Source organism: Apostichopus japonicus, chromosome 4 (genome assembly GCF_037975245.1).
Source record: "Apostichopus japonicus isolate 1M-3 chromosome 4, ASM3797524v1, whole genome shotgun sequence".
Lineage (NCBI taxonomy): Eukaryota > Metazoa > Echinodermata > Holothuroidea > Aspidochirotida > Stichopodidae > Apostichopus > Apostichopus japonicus.
Window position 1 is genome coordinate 23398193 of NC_092564.1, and position 18816 is coordinate 23417008.

Here is an 18816-nt window from a genome sequence, read left to right on the forward strand (position 1 = left end):
GTGGTTGGGAATACATCTATGCAGTGGTTGCGGCTCCATCTATGCAGTAGTTGGGGCTCTGTCTATATGGTGGTTGGAGCTCCATCTATGCAGTGGTTGGGAATACATCTATGCAGTGGTTGCAGCTCCGTCTATGCAGTAGTTGGGGCTCTGTCTATATGGTGGTTGGAGCTCCATCTATGCAGTGGTTGGGAATACATCTATGCAGTGGTTGCGGCTCCGTCTATGCAGTAGTTGGGGCTCTGTCTATACTGTGGTTGGAGTTCCATCTATGCAGTGGTTGGGACTACATCTATGCAGTGGTTGCAGCTCCGTCTATGCAGTAGTTGGGGCTCTGTCTATACGGTGGTTGGAGTTCCATCTATGCAGTGGTTGGGACTACATCTATGCAGTGGTTACGGCTCCGTCTATGCAGTAGTTGGGGCTCTGTCTATATGGTGGTTGGAGCTCCATCTATGCAGTGGTTGGGAATACATCTATGCAGTGGTTGCGGCTCCGTCTATGCAGTAGTTGGGGCTCTGTCTATACGGTGGTTGGAGCTCCATCTATATGGTGTTTGGAGCTCCATCTATACGGTTGTCTGAGATTCATCTACGGTTGCTTGGAGCTGCCTGTCTTACCTATAATCTCACATTTGGCACCTGCTGTTGGATTTATGAAACAGCTAATCGATCAAACTTTGACAATCCTTCCAGCTCACTTCCTGTAAGACTGTCTCTGAGTACCTGTTATCATGTTCAAGCTCTAGTAATTTGTGGCTGACAAGATCGCCAAACGAAATTATAGTCACAGCAGCATTGATGTACAGACTGATGCAAAATTCATGTTTAGGCAAAGTGTTTACTCTTTGTCGATTATTGACAAACTTGATCAGTTATGTGATCTTAGTTAATATAATAACTACTGTACCTTATAGTGGATAAGCAGTGTTGAAACTAAAGGACTCAAGTAACATTCAGATGCAAGGTTTTGACATTTCCAATGACATGACAGATTTTCATTTCAGCATGTCTTGTGATATCTTGTGTACATAACCAACAATATATGCCTTCCTTTCAATATCTCTCAGTGGACCTTATTGTAAACAACACCCTTGAAGAAATGAAGAAATCAACCCAATTTAACCCATGTATTTGCTGTATATGTGGTTGACACAACAATATTAACAGGGATGCAACTAATGCCTCAATCAATTTCTGTGGTTGTAATATTACAGTGTGTTTCAGTACTATCACTATATTGTGTACTGTATATACATAGCTAATTCATGAAACACTCAGATCATGACTTAAAGTTACTTACATATTATGTAATTAATAGTGAAACACCTCAGTGCAACTGTAAACATGGTTAATATTGAGAACCTGAGAATCTATCATACTTTGAAGTAAATTAACCCCCTCCCCCATCCCACTGGCATTTCCTCAGTTTAAGCTTCTTCAGATTTCACAGAAGCATAGTGGCAGGAGTGGTGCAGGGAATAAATGCCATAGCTTTATGTGTGCTCTTTTCCATTCCTTCAGCTAATGGTGTTCTTGACCATTTCAGTCTGTCTGGGATACATTTAGAAATTTGATGACTATGACCAAATTTTCATTTCATGGTTTTGTTGTTTCATCATAATTAACAAGTTAACTGTTGTGAATTTCTAAAAATAACACCATAATTGAGTATTGACATGTTGCATGCATCATTTCCAAAGCTGTTTGATACAGATTATATTACTTTTCTCATTAACTGTTGCAATTTTTGAAGTAATTCTAGATATGAAAGTTTGTATGAAATTTATGCTTCTGAATAATTCCCTTAGGACGTACAGTAATGTTTTTACTTCAGTGACTTAGTTACAATTGCTGTTAGGATATTTTCTTTCTTTTTCTTCTTTTGTTTTGAATGATTTTGTTGATTTTAATAAAAAAGCTTTTGTTTCAAAGAAAGCTTGACAGATGTCTGTACTGTGTTTCAAATCTCAACGGAGTTGAAGTATTCTATGAAGCAAGCACATTATCAAATATCCCTTTTTGCCTTGGAGAGGATTTGTGAAATCCACTGCGCATACATTTTTTAGTATTTTCTACCTAAAAGATAGACTGTTTCGATGATGGCAATGATTCTCACTTATCATAGGTTTTGAATATTTTATGAAGTAGAGCTTTATACTTAAAACACATTTTCAGTGCATTTATGTCGGGATTTATTTCCAAATACACTGATTGTGCAATGCTAAGACCAGTGAGCTTGGGGGGGTTGGAAGGCAAGGAGAGGTGGTACAACATTAAAACTAATTTAATAAAAACATAAAATAGTGTCCCAAACAATAGTTAGTCCTAAAAACTTGCAAAAAAACTTGAAGAAAAGAAAGAAGGTGCATACAAAATTTGAAAGGTTGAGCAGAAAGATCTTGCTTGAAGATAATTTCTAAAAGTTTGTTATAATACCATCACTCTTCTCTTACCTCTCTTCCTAACCATACGCACTCTGATCCACACTAGCCAAAGAACTGGTAATATTCTTACAAATTACATGATTGTAAAAAAAAACAGTGGATTGTTGGTTTCACCAGCTCAAACTTGCCATTCTCTCCCTTACTTTACCTCTTAAATGCTTTTGATTTTGCGAAATGTTCCCATGTTATTGCACGTCTCTTTACTTTCGTAGCACCTATTGTTTACTTTCGTAAGTCGTTAACCACTGACATATCTCAGTTGACTGTTTGGCATTGGCTGGACATTGAAAGTGGTATGTGATTGTGTTTATGAGATGTATACAGTTTGATCAAGAATTTAAGTTTTGGAAAAGGTTTGATTATTTTAAGGGGGTATAGGAGAGGCTGTCTGCTCTCAGAAAAATATTACTCAAGTAAAAACAAGTTTGTTGAAAGTAAATTTTGCCGGCTGTAAAACTGTTTATTTAGGATTGAGATCTCTGTGACGGCTAGATATTAAATGAAGAGCGCCTGTTTGGATTGCTTACTGTATCTATCATTGTAAGGTTCATTGTTCAGTGTAGTTTGATAGGTGGGGGGGGGGGTTTGCCATTGGTGGAGATTTCTTTTGGATGGGGGGGGGGGATCATTAGAAGATCCCGTTAGGATTATGTGTGAACAGTTAAAGTTGTATGGCTAGATTCCTGAAAATTTATTGAAAGATCCTTGAAAAATAAAACTCCTTGGGAACCATTTGTAGAGTCTAACCAGGAGTATCAAAATAAAGGCTAGAATGGTTAGGTTTGTATACCATATTTTGGTGAATAGGTGGTGTAATTAGGCATTGTAGTTTTCTGTAGGTCTGTAAAGGAGGGCTAGATGGGGTCGATCATTACAGTACAATATATAGATAGATCCCTTTATTGCACTATAAAGTACCACCAGACTGCAGCTACTCATGTTGACTGTACCATGCACATGTACAGTAGGTATCTCTATAAACCTAAAAAGGAGGCAATTATGTAGAAATACCAGAGCTGAGACTATGTATAGACCAGTCAAAACTGGTCGCATAGGTTAGGCTAAAATCTATTGATCCCTCTGTCAATTTGCCAACAGTTTTTCACTGCAGGACTTAATTTTCTTCTGATTTTAACCCAATTTTCATATTTTGTTCTTTCTTAACTCACGCTAGAAGTCAACCTTTAAGTTAGTTTTAAAGCCTCAAGCGATCAGTCATGAGATTCTAAATTCTAGGCTGAAATCTGCTGAGTTTTATTTCACAATCGTAGCTTTTTGACTTGTCGAAGTGCTCAGAAGACTTTATTTACACTGTAGCACACAACATGCACATATGCAATATGTGCTTACATGACATTGATGTGCTCTAACAGTATCCTCTCCCAACTTAAATTCATTCTTACAGTTTACATATACATACAGTATGTATTCACTGCTGTCAGCATCACTGCTGTACACACTCTGCACATTGTGCAGTCTGTGTAACAAATTTGTATGTGAAACTCTACTAGTTATGACAGTATGTGATGGCTGACTGAAAATTAATAATCATCATGAGTGATATTATTGATTGATAATAAATATTGTATTACTTGTTAGGCTAGTGTCAAATCTACCAAGAACTGCTATCAAATTGTGTAGTCAAGAAAAACTGTAGGGTAATACTTTTGACCTTCTTTTGATTGGAATAAATCTATTTCCAAAAACTAAGGGGGGAAAAATGGTTTTGCTTTTTGAAAATTCAATTGTTAACTGTAATGAATTAGTGGTGGTGCATTGCACAATTAAGCCATGTATAATTGCGTGCATATTGTGCTGTTCCTTCCATATAGTCTATGGTTGGTCTGTGTAACAGTGATGCATGCATGTATGTCTCAGTTGTTATGATGAATTTCCACCAGACATTTTGGAAAAATTTAAACAAGGAATAAATGAGTTATTAGAGCATGAGATTGAGGTTAATGATAGTGTTTCTTGCCACATTGTAATATCATATATATATATATAGATATAGATATAGATATTTATATGTATGTATATACATATATATATGTCATTTTCGCAGGCTGTTTATTAAGTTTCCCAATTGATCAAATTTGCACTTCCGATACATATGGAATCCTTGCGGAACTCAGCACAAAGCACCCCGTTACGCAGCAAATATCGCTACAAAATAAGCTCATTTCGCGCTAACTCTTTACATAACTTTCTAAGTATAGCACTCAACAAACTCTTTCTTATGTCATTTTGAAGAATATTGTGTCCTCTTACAATAATGTGTTGGTATTTATCATGCATGTGAACCAAACCCCATACTTTTTAATCTGAAATAGTAAAAACCACTTTGGAAAGCAGTGAACCTTTTCAAAATGTCCCTATCTCTCATTGCTTACAAATTGCTTGCTGGTAGTTTGATTGCATATCCAATTTCTTTCCTATGCCAAAGAAAAGTTGGTTGACTCTTCTCTCTAGTGATATGAAATTCGACTTGATTGGTCAATATTAAGGCTTGTACTTTTCACCAGCAAATCAAAAGCATCGTAAGAAATTCCTCCTTTACACGGCTAATCTGAACACAGCACAGCGTGCAGTGCTCTCACAGCAATTTCTGAGAGTGAAAACGGAAATGAAAACAGCATTTAATTCTTCGACAACGGGCCGTTTATAGAGTAAAAGTTTCCGTATGTAAACTTGGATTATGATTGGTCAAGTCGAACACTAAAGTACTTCATACCAAACCATTCTAATAATCTTATTAATTATTGTAAAACATTCTCCTCTTTCTGAGTACAGCCGTCCTGCCTTCTTTCATATTTATAATATATAATATTATTTTATATTCTTTGTTCCTTTCTGTTTTCCTCACAGGTTCATAGACCTAAAGGTTCTGATAATACAGCTAGAGGTCAGAGAGTTCATCTACAGCTGTGGGACACAGCGGGACAAGAGAGGTAAGAGCACACTCACCCCGTAATAACCCACATGAGGTCTCCTTACCTGTTAAGGGTTATCACTACTTACCTCAACATTATAGCTTGCTATGATTCTCTGGAGGTGTTTTTGCCTGGTGGTTTTAATTCTCCCAATTAATCTCAGAATTTGCTGGAGTAAAATGAGCTGAAATTGGAGGGGGAAAAATAGTCAGAATGGTTGATTATTGGTGACCAGCCTTTTATCTATTCTGTATTGACTTCGCTCCTCGCTTACCTGTCTCCCAGCAACCTTAACACTCTCGTTCTACTGTGTCAAGAATGAACTGGTAATCTTTTAACACTGTGCTCCCTCAATGGTCAGACCCTTTTAGTCGATGCCCTTTCTTCTCATTCTACCAACCACTGTTTTTTGGAAGCGGTCCCCTCCCTGTTTCGCTTTACGTGTTCGGGGTACAGTTAGCAGTTCCGCGAATTGCTAAATCTAACTAATACGAGTGTGTCAAGTTTGTGAGGAGACAGGTAAGCTTGTCACTCGTAAATATCCCAACCAGTAAGTTTTGCATTTTTTAGGGTTAAAACAGATGACCTTTAAGGAGTTATTTATAACTGACAAAGTTTAATATATGTTCCCTGTTAATATATATTCCCTGTTTTAGCAAACTTGTCTTTTAAATCTTCAGTAGTTCATGACAGGTAATGATAATTGCATGGTGAATGGTGCATGACATTAACAGTTCCGGCTTGTTTAGCACACCATTAGCTAAAGCCTTCATACTTTTATGATATTTCATATCAAGTTCAAATACTTGGAATAAACCAGATGCATTATTAGAAGAAGAAAATGTAACTAATAGTTCAAAACAATTGTAATGTTTGTGAACTTTTTAAGTTGATGCAAACATTCTTCACTATAGTGAGTGACTATTTACAAGATGGCATCGTAAAAAGCCTGTTTTCAATATCGCAAAACTATTCACTCTAATAAAATACAGTGTAATGTACTTTAAAAACTTCAATCTGATTGACTACATCACAAGAAATGATTCATAAAAGTCTTTGCGTTTATAGACGAGTCTCTCGTCAACATTTGCCCATTCCCATTGAGCTATTAAAACTACAGTAAAATTGGTAACATTTTTAATATCAATGCTGCCCTCCTGTCCTACTGCCTGGTCGGTGCGCATGTTTTCCTACCAAATTTGCCTTCCTGAGTTCCTACCACAACACGTACTTCATCAACGCAGATAGCAATACAAAGTTAACTTGCAGCTATTCCCCTTCAACCTTAATCTCGTTCTGCATATATAAAAAGTGAAGAGTTGGATCCAAATCTGTATTGCATAATTCACACTAGGATTTTCACCATAAGGTCTATATTGAATTTAGATCTCTCAGTATATAGGTTTACTCTTGAAGCACAGGCGGGCCTTTCTGTACAAATTAAAGGGGTATTCCAGTGGCTGAATTTGGTTTAAAAACCACAGCATCTTGTATGACGAAGATATCAATTTTCCAATTTGATGGTATTTTTTTAATACATGGTGGTAACAGCAGAGTGAATGATGTCATAAGGGCTATTCAGCTGAAAATGTTTTTTTTTTTTTTTTTTTTTTAACTCACTTTATATTCACAAAGGAAGGTAACAATTCTCCAAAAACTTTGCTTTTGAAGAAACTTTAAGTATGAAGCAACTTGGCAGCTTAAAGCCAACATTGCAAATGTATCATGTTTGAAGGATAGATCAACATGAATATTAAGCATTTGAAGAGCATTTGCCATAATGACATCACAGACCAGCAACTTTGATCTAGTCCCTGGAATAATCCAGGTGTTAGCCAGTCCACTAGGTCACATTTAAGTAACTTTATCTGGAGTTAGGAAGCAGATCTTGAAATGAGGGTTTCAACATGTGAACGCCATACTGTCTCCCACTGGACTATCCCTTTAAGCATCTGCTTGTCACATTAGTAGTCGAGATGGGGTTTCACATACTTTCAGTGTTACAGTATACTGTGAATCCCTCTTGCACGTAGAAAGTACCACATGATCAAATTGCTGTCTTGCTCCTTCAGGTTAGAACGGGGCCATTTGGCTTAGATGCCTACCTACCTCCTAAAAATATAATATGTGGTAAAAATGTTGTTCACAATAATTTTGCTCCCCATTGTATTTATTAATATCACAAATGGAAAATGCTGCAGTGCATTGTCATGTTGATCAACGTTTTTCTGTCAAAGTTGACAATCTCATTTAGCTTTACTGTGTGATATGCCTGTCAGTTCAACAAGTGACAATTGTAATAAATAGCCTGTAAAATGTCATAGAATTATTACAGGGCCTTTGGTGTAAAATGCAATGCATTGCATTAACATATTTGTACTCTCTTCATACATAAATACAGTAAATATGTAAGATCTCAAAGTTCATGGAAGACTGCCTTAGATTTTGACCTCTAAAGTGTGATTAAGTTTTAACTACTTTTGATTGGCTGCTCCTTACATGAATATGTATAAAACAGCATTATACTTCCTGTACTTTGCTGACTTGCTTACCTGTCTCCCCACAACATGATCACTCTCTCTCTCTCACTAATTTTATAAGAATCTTTGTGTACATAGGGAAGGCAGTTCTCACTGCACATCAAGTGGATGTGTCTTGCCGTTTCCATTTATACTCCCTTTATTAAACGAATGTTGCCGTAAATTTGAAACTAATCTCTCATCGCTTCACCAATAATTACGTGTTCAGTTGAACGTGTCTGGATGCCTCTTGATGGATGGCAGATGTTGCCGTCTCTTCTTGGAAATGTTTCCAAACGCTCGGTATCGTCATGCGTTGATGTCAAATGTGTTGTGTGTAGGGCTTCTGGGAGATGTCCGAATCCAACTGTAATTTGTAGTGCCGTTAATGTGACGGTCTCAATGGGAGAGTGAGCAGATGACTACATAGATGAACAGTGACTAATTAAGTACAAGTTAGCTATTCATCTAATAGATGAATGGTTAATTTGTGATTTAATTCGCTTCTCTGTTACCTGTCTCTGTCTTTACATAAACATGCACTGACCTATCCACCTAAACCAGACTATTGTTTTAGCACTATCACATCAGGGGTACGGCCTAATTTATCTACAGTACCTGTCGAATCTACCATTCGGAAGACTTAATATGTGATTTTGACTGCAGACATTTGTCCTTGGTTTTCATCCTGTTTGCGTTATGGTGGTTAGTTTTTTTTACCAGATTTTGTCGCGTTCATTATTTGCCTCCAGCTTCTTGGAACACTGTTGCAGTATCCTTTAACCTTTGTTGGCTTTGTACAGTGTTATAGTCATGTTGGTTTGTACAGTGTTATTGTTCATGTTGGTTTGTTCAGTGTTATCGTTCATGTTGGTTTGTACAGTGTTGTCGTTTATGTTGGTTTGTACAGTGTTATCATTCATGCTTGATAAGGTTTTTGTACAGGCACCGCTTCAGGATACCTTCTGTTACCATATTTGCACGCAGGCCTTGTTTTCCCATTAGATGGGGCCTTTAAGCTGCCCACTTTATTTATGGCGTTTGGGGAGTCGTGTTCTCCTCTTCAGGACACCTTATAATGGGTTTGTTATCATAGCTTACTTGTAAACTCATTACTATTCAGTATATCCCCAGGAACCTCTCTTTCTCTCTATCCATCCTATCTTCTAACTCTTACACTTTATTTCACTTTCGTAACACTACCTGTATCTGTCATATTGAGAATATTGTGTTTATCTACATGTTTCCTTATCAAGTTTTTAACTTCAGGGAGGTTTTGACAGTTCATATTTTCCCATGTGCCATTGCCACCCACTTGTCTGTTTGAGAATTCAAAACACTCTGCATGAATGATTTGTAATCGAACTCTCCCAAACTTTGTATACAGTATACCTACTGTACATGTGGAATCAGTTTGTCCCTGAAAAACTCTAAAAATGTGCTCCACATGGAAGTAGTGACTGGCTATTACTGTACACCAAGATGACACCACCTAGTGGGTTATTTCGGTTATGGAATTGCCTTTGAAGGTACATGAAACTGACAATGTACCTTGGGTACACAAACTAACTCGACTAAAGAAACACCTTAAATTCATTAATATATAAGTGAAGTTTCTTCTTTAATTCGCAGCCCTACCATCCTATAATGCAACTAACAACACCATAGTAACACTGTAAATATTTTATTTATTAAAACATCAGCATACAAAACGTTAAGACACATCTATACACATCAACCTACCAGTAGGACTAATGATACCATAGTAACACAGTAGTTTAATATTCCTTAATTATATCAACATCCACTGCAGTGTGGAGATACATCGAGACACAATAAGCTAATGTGTCCAAAGATACCATAGTAATACATAAGTTAATGTTATGTAATAGTTAGATCAACATACATATTACACACTGTCAAGATACATTTAGACATAGCAAGCTGCTGAGACTATAACAATACCATAGAAATACAGTAGTTAATGTTACTTAATAATTACTTCAACACAAACATACACACAGTGTTAAGACAAATCTATATAGACATAGCAAGCTGCTGAGACTATGACAATACCATAGTAATACATAAGTTAATGTTACTTAATAGTTAGATCAACATACACACTGTCAAGATACATTTAGACATAGCAAGCTGCTGAGACTATAACAATACCATAGAAATACAGTAGTTAATGTTACTTAATAATTACTTCAACACAAACATACACACAGTGTTAAGACAAATCTATATAGACATAGCAAGCTGCTGAGACTATAACAATACCATAGTAATACAGTAATTAATGTTACTTAATAATTACTTCAACACAAACACACACAATGTTAAGACAAATCTATAGACATAGCAAGCTGCTGAGACTATGACAATACCATAGTAACACATTAGTTAATGTTCTACTAGTTACATCAACATACACACACATTGTTAAGACAAATCTAGACATATCAAGCTGCTGAGACTATAGTAATACCATAGTTTAATACACATTAGTTAATTACTTAATAATTACATCAACTTACACAGTGTGAAGATACATCTACAGTAGACACATCAACCTACCACTATGACTAATGATACCATGGTAACACAGTAGTTTATATTACCTGATAACAACAACATATGCCTGCAGATACATCCGATACAACATGTTGATGTGCCTAAAAAATACCATAAAGTGACACATTAATGATACTTCATAGTTTACACATGTAGACACAGCAGTTGATCTACAAGTTCTGTGTCTCATGATGTCATAAGAAGCACTATTTATTGAAGATGTAATTGCATTAAGGGCACTTCCTAATGTAACAACCACCTGCAGCACATTAATCACATGGTGCATAATCTGTTTAGAGTAGACAGCATCGATGCCAAAATGTAAATTTGCTTGATCAGGTCTGTGCATGACATATATCTGAAGCTGGTTTTATCTTGCAGAGTGTTCCATTAGTGGATGTAATTCAATTTATGAGCCAGTGATGACTAACATTATCAGCTCATATTAGACAAGGTTAGCCCTCCTCATCTTACATCATATCCAACTCATCAATAATAATTATATACCAAAAAAATGTCAGCCTTCTTTGATTCCTTCCTGACGAGAATAAATTCATCTTCTGCTGCTGTCAAAAGTTGTTTTCCTGGATATCACCCCCCCCCCCCCATCAAGTCATATGCTTATGTCATTATCTTAGAAAGATTCTGTCATGTGATGTAAAGTAGTGTGGACAGAATTATTGAGTTACTGCATGCTTGATATTTAAGTGAAGGTTATATTGATGGAATTACATAGTGTGTGCAATGCTATATTAAAGTGAAACCAACTTGAATACACCAAAGTGTGCTAGTAGAAAGTCCAAAAGAATGAGCACTTTCAGCCAACTACTAAACTACAATTGTTCATATCAATTTTCAAGTTAGTGGATTGGAGAAGTTTTGACAATTTTTTTCTTCCCTTCTACATCATTGTTTGGAAGTCCACATCCCCTCCCCCCCCCCCACCTTCCCACAATTTCACAAGTTAAACAATTGTAGCAGTCAAGTCAGTTTTAATTTCCTGTTTGTATTTCTCAACCTTTACATTAAATATCATAAATACCAAGAATGCAAGTACTGAATAAGTACAGTAAGTCTGTATATGGGTGGCTGCTTGGGGTTCATTTGTATGTTGTTGTCAATGTTACTAAAGATCATTAATATTGCCCACAACTATATGCTAAAAAGTAACATAATAAAACATAATTTAACCCTCCTTAAGATAGATCTAGTGAATGCAGCTGTATTACTAGATTTGTAGTCCTAGTTCTTAAAGCAACAAGAAGGACCATTGGTATGTCATTCCTCTTAGAGTGATTTCATTGTCCTCCCATAAATATATTTATTTATGTTAATTAAAATACTTCTAGAATATGCATGAGTGAAAAGTTGAATATTCAGTAGGTTATTAGGTGAAGTGAATACTGAAACTATTCATGTGTGTTAAGTAAAGTGAAAATCTAATATTCATGAGTACATTTGGAGAAGTGAATACATACTTGAATATTCATGATGTTGCAGGTGTTTCAAATTGTCCTTTGCTGTGTATACTGTAATACACTACAACATACACTGTACTCTTATACTACATGTACTGTACATATATAGTGTGTATGTACCATTCTCTGTAGATCTATCTCATGGCTTTGTTTCTATTAATGAATCAAGTTGTTCAGCTTCTTGTGCCTAGGTTCTATCTTTTATAAAAAAAAAGAATCAATAACTGGAAGGCCACTAGCATGGAACCTCTGTATGGACAAGATACATTGCCCTGCAATGATGCAAGATGAGGTACAGTCTTCTCATTATTATTAGCAATTACTGTAGGCTGCCTAAGCATAGGCCCATGAGGCCTACTGTTATCTTAATTTCCCTCCTCAGCCTATTGGCTAAGGTCATGTTCAGCATATGTTTCCTTCCTAAGGGGCTCATAGTGCTCAATTGATATAACATACGGGTACAGTCTTGAAGTAAGGACCCGGTTTGAGAGTGGATCAAGTTGTTTGGTTTTCAGGCCCAGGCCCAATTTCAGAGGACAGCTACTCCTTTACAGTATTTACTTAGTGCACTGTACAATGCAGTTTTGGATTGCGGATCACAAGTTGTCATAAATGGTTAGGACATCTTACTTATTACAATGAAAAATTACCTTCCATCCTTCTCCCACCCATCTCCCCCCCCCCCCCCCCCCATATACACGTTTCTTTGATTGTTAAAAAAAACCTTTCATGATTCCATTTAATTGGAATGTTCTTACTGAGCACATCTTTGTCATGGAGTATTAATTGCTGTACGTAGATTATGAGGTTAGTATTAGTCTGAAGACCTAACCAGCTACATTGTAGCTGCAATGCATTACATCTAGGTAACCGTTCATGTTGTTGTAACAATGTGACAAGATTTTCTTTTGTATCTCTATAAATTTCTGTGGTATTTGTTGGAGATGTAAGAAATTTGATAACATTCTTAATTACATATAACAACTTGACAGGTTCTTGTCATCCTTGTCACCTCTTTATACCTTCAAATTAACTTACATTTAACAGCTCAATGAAAAAAAACTTACAGTCCAGAAAATTGTAAGTGTCAAGTAAGCCACATTTCCAGGAAATTTTCTCCTGTTGGACTTCTTTTTTTTTTTTTTAAAGAGATGAACAGAATCAAGAATATTAATGGGAAGTCGATTTGTGTTATTGGTGTACTTTTAGAGACAGTGAGTTAGAGACAGTGTGTTTCTGACTGCTGTAAACATTCTGTACGTTGTTACTTTAATTTGTAGTGATGTGTATTTTACCGGACAGATGTGAAATGCATGCGCGAAACAATTGCTTTGATTTTGTATTCAGTTAAGTGACGTTTTAAATGTCATTACTGAAAAACTGTCAACATTTTGCATTTAAATCTCAGTTGATTTCCATAGTTACTCAGCACTGTCTGCAATACAAACATTTCAAACCACCCCCTTCGGTTTAAACCGATCTTAGTGTTCATAAAAACATGGCAAGATTACCGTGCTATTTAACCAAGAGTTCACATAATTGACATAGATGGATCTGGAGTGTTAGCGGGAGTGTAAGGAGTGTTAGCTCAGTGGTTAACACCGGTGCCTTTCAATCATAAGGTCCTGAGTTCAAGTCACTCCAAGATTAATGTATGTCGTCTAGTTACAGAGTTGTTGACAATTCATAATCATGGACGTTAAATATGAATCTAAGAGTCTGACTTCGGTTAGCTTGCGGCTTTGATAAGCCAATGATGGCTTCTTCGCGAGTTCCTGTTTGCAGAAGGATCTAAAATACATACATACATACAAATGTACATGATGTAGGTTAAACATAAATTCCTGATACTGAGAAGAACACATGTACAGTAATTTTCATCTTATATGCAAATTAGGCTAGGTCAAGGTTCATCTGTTCATGACTGTTTATGTCTTGGGATACAGAAATACAGTAACTTCTCACCTCTCTTGGGATACAGAAGTAACTTCATAAGGTAGTTTGCCTTTCTAGGGATACAGTACTTAGTAACTTCACAAAGTAGTACACCTTTCTAGGGATACAGACTTTATAGTAACTTCACAAGGTAGTACACCTTTCTAGGGATACAGAAGTAACTTCACAAAGTAGTATGTCCTTTCTAGGGATACAGTAGTAACTTCACAAAGTAGTATGTCCTTTCTAGGGATACAGAAGTTCACAAAGAAGTACACCTTTCTAGGGATACAGTAGTAACTTCACTATGAAAGTAGTACACCTTTCTTAGGGATACAGAAGTTCACAAAGAAGGTCACCTTTCTAGGGATACAGAACTTCACAAAGAAGTACACCTTTCTAGTGATACGGTAGTAACTTCCCTACGTAGTACACCTTTCTTGGGATACAGTAGTAACTTCACAAAGTAGTGCACCTTTCTAGGGATACAGTAGTAACTTCTAACCTTTCTAGGGATACAGAAGTATCTTCACAAAGTAGTACACATTTCAATATACTTTCAACAAGTAGTGAACATCAGCGACTCATGATCAGTAATGGAGATGATGCTTGAAATAGTTACCTGTGAAGATGTCATACACAACTATCCTTTAGAATGACCTTCATTTTGCATGATTAAGTATTGCTTCTGACATCTCAAGGATTCTATTAATACTTAAGTAGACATATGTCATATATGGGCCAAACAGATACTTAAGATTGAGAATAAGATGGTTTGGATACACACTTAATGCATAAGGATGTGTAGTATGGTGTAAACATTGTGTGTGAATAGCAGGTACTTACAGTAAAGTCTCAATACATGTTTGCTGATGAATTTCGGAAAACAAACTTCCGAAGAAGATTCGGTGTTACTTTTTCTAAATGCATCCTAACCAGGTGGGTTTAATGGAGAAAAGCTGTCGCAACTGAAAGAAATTTAATTTCTGTTGCCCTTATGGCCGGAACTTACCGAAAATCACTGCGACCGTCCATATCAGCATGCTCATTACACAAATGAAACCTATGTATGTACTTGTATGGTCCACATTTTTTACCCAATTCCACGGAGGAAACGTCTGAAAATACCTGTTTATTTATTGCAGTAGAAGGAAATGACACAATATGGCAAGCTTCATCGGTAAGACCGAAAGAAAGATACCATTCAAGAGACCCTAACACAGCTAGGCTAGCCACGAAAGCGAAAGTAAGATAGGCCTAACGGTCGTAAAGAAAAGAGAGAGGTTTGATTGGTGCACGATCTGTTGGGCAGGGCTTGCAAATTTTGATTGAAGTTTGTAGAATCTACAGACTCGTTAAAAAAAACTGGCAAATTTTATTCTGCTCAAAATTTTAACGACAGATAAATCAATAAAAATAATGAATATTAATATGAAAATTGCATAGAACGATGTTATATCTATTGAGCTTTTAGGGCAGCAAGCTGGAAAGGTCGAAGCTTAAATTTGACTGTAATAAACACAGAATTATCCCAACAATATAATATGAAAAAGATCATAAAAACAGATGAAATATTAACTTGACAAATCATAGGAAAGTCATTCACATCACTGTATATTTATCCTGAGCTGTTCTGTTCAAGCCTGGCACTGCCAGGATTTATGATCCAACTTTTTATCAATTGTAATAAATCTAAAATGCTGCATTAAACTTCATATCAACAGCAGGGCAGCAATGTATGTAATCCAACACTATTTTTGCATCCACAAACCTGCAATGTATTATAAATATGTCATATGAAACCTGTGTTTGTGTCTGTCTATTGATTTGTGTGGTACCTAGGAACTGACTGAACTATACGTTGACTGGCCTGGGAGAGACGTCACAATATCATACAGTACTCTATGGTGATCTGTTTCCATACTACTAGACCGGGGTGGGGCGGTGATGGGGCGGTATTGATTTGTGTGGTACCTAGGAGCTGACTAAACTATACGTTGATTGGCCTGGGAGAGACGTCACAATATCATACAGTACTCTATGGTGATCTGTTTCCATACTACTAGACCGGGGTGGGGCGGTGATGGGGCGGTATTTACTTCGCTCCTCGCTTACCTGTCTCCTCACAACCTTAGCACCTCATTCTACCGTGCCTATAAAGTCCTGGTAAAATAATAACACTGTGCGCCCTCTATGACCGAACCCCCCCCTCGGTCACTCCTCACTACTCATTCTACCATTAAAAGTGTCTTCACGTGAATTTCTTGTGGATATATTTCCCTTGGATTTCGTCTTGGTTTTCTTTAGCGATCTTTGGAAGTTTCTTTCCTCGGATTCTTAGGAGTATTGCAGTCCTTTCCAGCCCGATAAGTATCCTTTTTTGTTGAAAGGGAGGGTTTTGGGGACTGTTTTTATTCCTAGTGCGTTTCCGCCCTTAGGTTTTTTGCGGGGGTAGCAGTTCCGCGAACTGCCTAGGTTTCCCGCCATTTTCCCTTCCCCACGCTATAGGCGTGTCGTTGTATTTTCATGTTCATAGCATGTCTACATTGTATTTCTATTCACGATTTCTTCTTCTGTATTTCGCTCTCTCATGTTCTTTTTCAGCTTGTGTTGATTTTGTTAGGCCACTTCGTAGCGTTTTTCGTATTTTGCCGTTGCTAGGTTACGCTACGTACCTCTACTCACCGTTATGTACCTCCCGTTATCTCCCGTTCTCTTGTTAGTTTGCATTTTTCCGTAAGCTTAAGAGTTAGTCTTTCCTTAATTCGAGCGTTTAGTTTGTCTCGTAACCAGCTAAAGCTTTTTAACTACTCGATGTTTCGGCCAGGCAGAACCTGGGTCGAACACGATTTCTGTCCTAAGTGTAGAACCTACACCAGACGGGACCCACGCCTGGTCTGCATAAATTTTTCGCCAGCCCAGTGGCACTAGATAGACCAGTGGCTTACGAGTCTAAGAAGCAAGCTTTAGGGCAGGCTGGACTTGATTCCTTAGGCCATCGGTGCCCCAGAAAAAGATATAGGAGAGACAAGAGAGAGAGAGAGAGAGGAGGAGGGAGAAGTGGTGAGAGAGGTGGAGGAAAGTGGCCAGGAGAGGGCCGAAGGAGAGGTGGAGAGAGAGAGAAAGAGTACCCCTAACGGTCCCGGCGACGTCCGGTTGATTACGGCCAGAGGGAAGGGCAGGAGCAAGGCTCCCGCCAAGAAAAGACCTCTTGAGAAGAGGCACGGCTCGGCCGGGCTAGAGGCAACGTCTCAGTCCGGGTCGCAGCAAAGAGTACCCCTAACGGTCCCGGCGACGTCCGGTTGATTACGGCCAGAGGGAAGGGCAGGAGCAAGGCTCCCGCCAAGAAAAGACCTCTTGAGAAGAGGCACGGCTCGGCCGGGCTAGAGGCAACGTCTCAGTCCGGGTCGCAGCAAGAGAGACCCATGGAGCGCGGGCTACAGGCCACGGAGAGCTCGGGTCCGAGAGAGAGAGTACGACCGAGGGGTCGCTGAAACGGAGCCGGTCCCATAGCAGGCTCCGGGAGCCCGGGTCCGGCGAGAAAAAAAAAAAAAATATTAAAAAAAAAAAAAAAAAAAAAAAAATCCCACCGGAAAGGACAGAATGTCCGGGTCGAGGAGTACCGGCGTGGTGGTACCCGGCGTGGTACGCACACAGAGACGGGCTCCGGGAGCCTGGGTCCGGCGAGGCCCCGGGTCCGGCGAGACCCCGGGTCCGGCGAGACTCGAAGGGAAGGCAGAACCGAGGTTTCACTCCAGATCCGAGACCGCCCCCGGAGCCGGGAACCAGAGCTATACAATCGACTGCTGGGTCCTCAGAGATTGGCTCCGGAGGGCCCGGGCCCGACGAGAACAGGGGCGCAGGGGCAGAAGCCCGGTCCGCAGATCTCCAAACGGGATCCAAAACTGGTCCCGAAGTCGGGAGCCTACGAGAGTAACAACATTTACAACTGCGACATTTACAATAACATTTACAACTACAACAACATTTACAACAAGATTAACAACTGCTAGGCCCCCAGAACGGGGTAGCAGGTGCAGAAGCCCGGCCCGCAGACCCCCTAACCGGAGCCGCGGCCGGTCCTGAGGCCGGGAACCGATGAGATTACCAATGCCGGGCCCCCAGAACGGGGTAGCAGGGGCAAGCGCCCAATCCGAAAAGAGAACCAGCCCCGAGCCAGGTTCCCACGGCAAAGGGAGAAATACCTATCCCCAGACACCGAACACAGACATCGGTGCCGAGGAGCGATCGCAACCCCTAGATTTCGGGGTTACAGAGGACGGTTACTCCCGCTTCCCAGAATAGGGGGAGTGTCCCCCCCCCCCCGGAACTAGCAGCTTGAGCGGCGACGACAGGTTCGAATCATTTGCGGGAAAACACCGCTACCACTACACATCCCAAATGTGTGTTTATTTATCGAGTACCTGCAGACACTCAGGGGTCATATTCTCCTCGCTAATTATACTCCTCTCTAATCATAATTCATCGCCATTTGCCTAGGTTAAAATCTTACTTGTGTTTAAAAACACTGTCGTTTAAAACACTGGTGAACCCACTTCCAGAACATGTTAAAATGCGTAAGACTGAGGGGTTTCAAATCGGTTCTCATGACGTACAGTATTCCGTTTACTTTAAAACCTTGGCAAACTGCTAGGAAGAGAACTTTCTCGAGACTTGGCAAAGTGCCAGGAAACATAACGCTCATAGATCCTTGGCAAACTGCCAGAAAAAAAAAAAAAAAAAGGTACAACGTGGCACATTTGTTAAGAGAGGAGGGGGGGCCAAGCAGCCACCTGGCTTGACACGTGTAAGCTCAACTTTTACCGCAACGAGCTATCGACTACGTGAGCGATCCTATGGAATAAGCCTTTCTTCCTATTTCTTTGGTGAATTACCAAGACAAACGCGTTAGTAAGTTGAAAAGT

General features: G+C 38.8%; 1 protein-coding gene and 1 long non-coding RNA gene across 3 annotated transcripts in view; both read left to right on the forward strand.

Annotated features, from left to right (window-relative positions):
• The window catches only part of LOC139966851 (ras-related protein Rab-27A-like), an 85847-nt gene that overhangs the window by 42943 nt on the left and 24088 nt on the right, over nt 1-18816 (forward strand). For both annotated transcript variants that reach the window (XM_071970274.1, XM_071970275.1), the window contains exon 3: nt 5315-5397. In XM_071970274.1, coding sequence (XP_071826375.1) covers nt 5315-5397 — 83 coding nt within the window. The remainder of the gene's footprint in view (nt 1-5314; nt 5398-18816) is intronic.
• On the forward strand, nt 12678-17475 carry LOC139966852 (uncharacterized). Its single transcript, XR_011792783.1, has 2 exons — nt 12678-13996; nt 14043-17475. It is a non-coding gene; the product is annotated as an uncharacterized lncRNA (long non-coding RNA).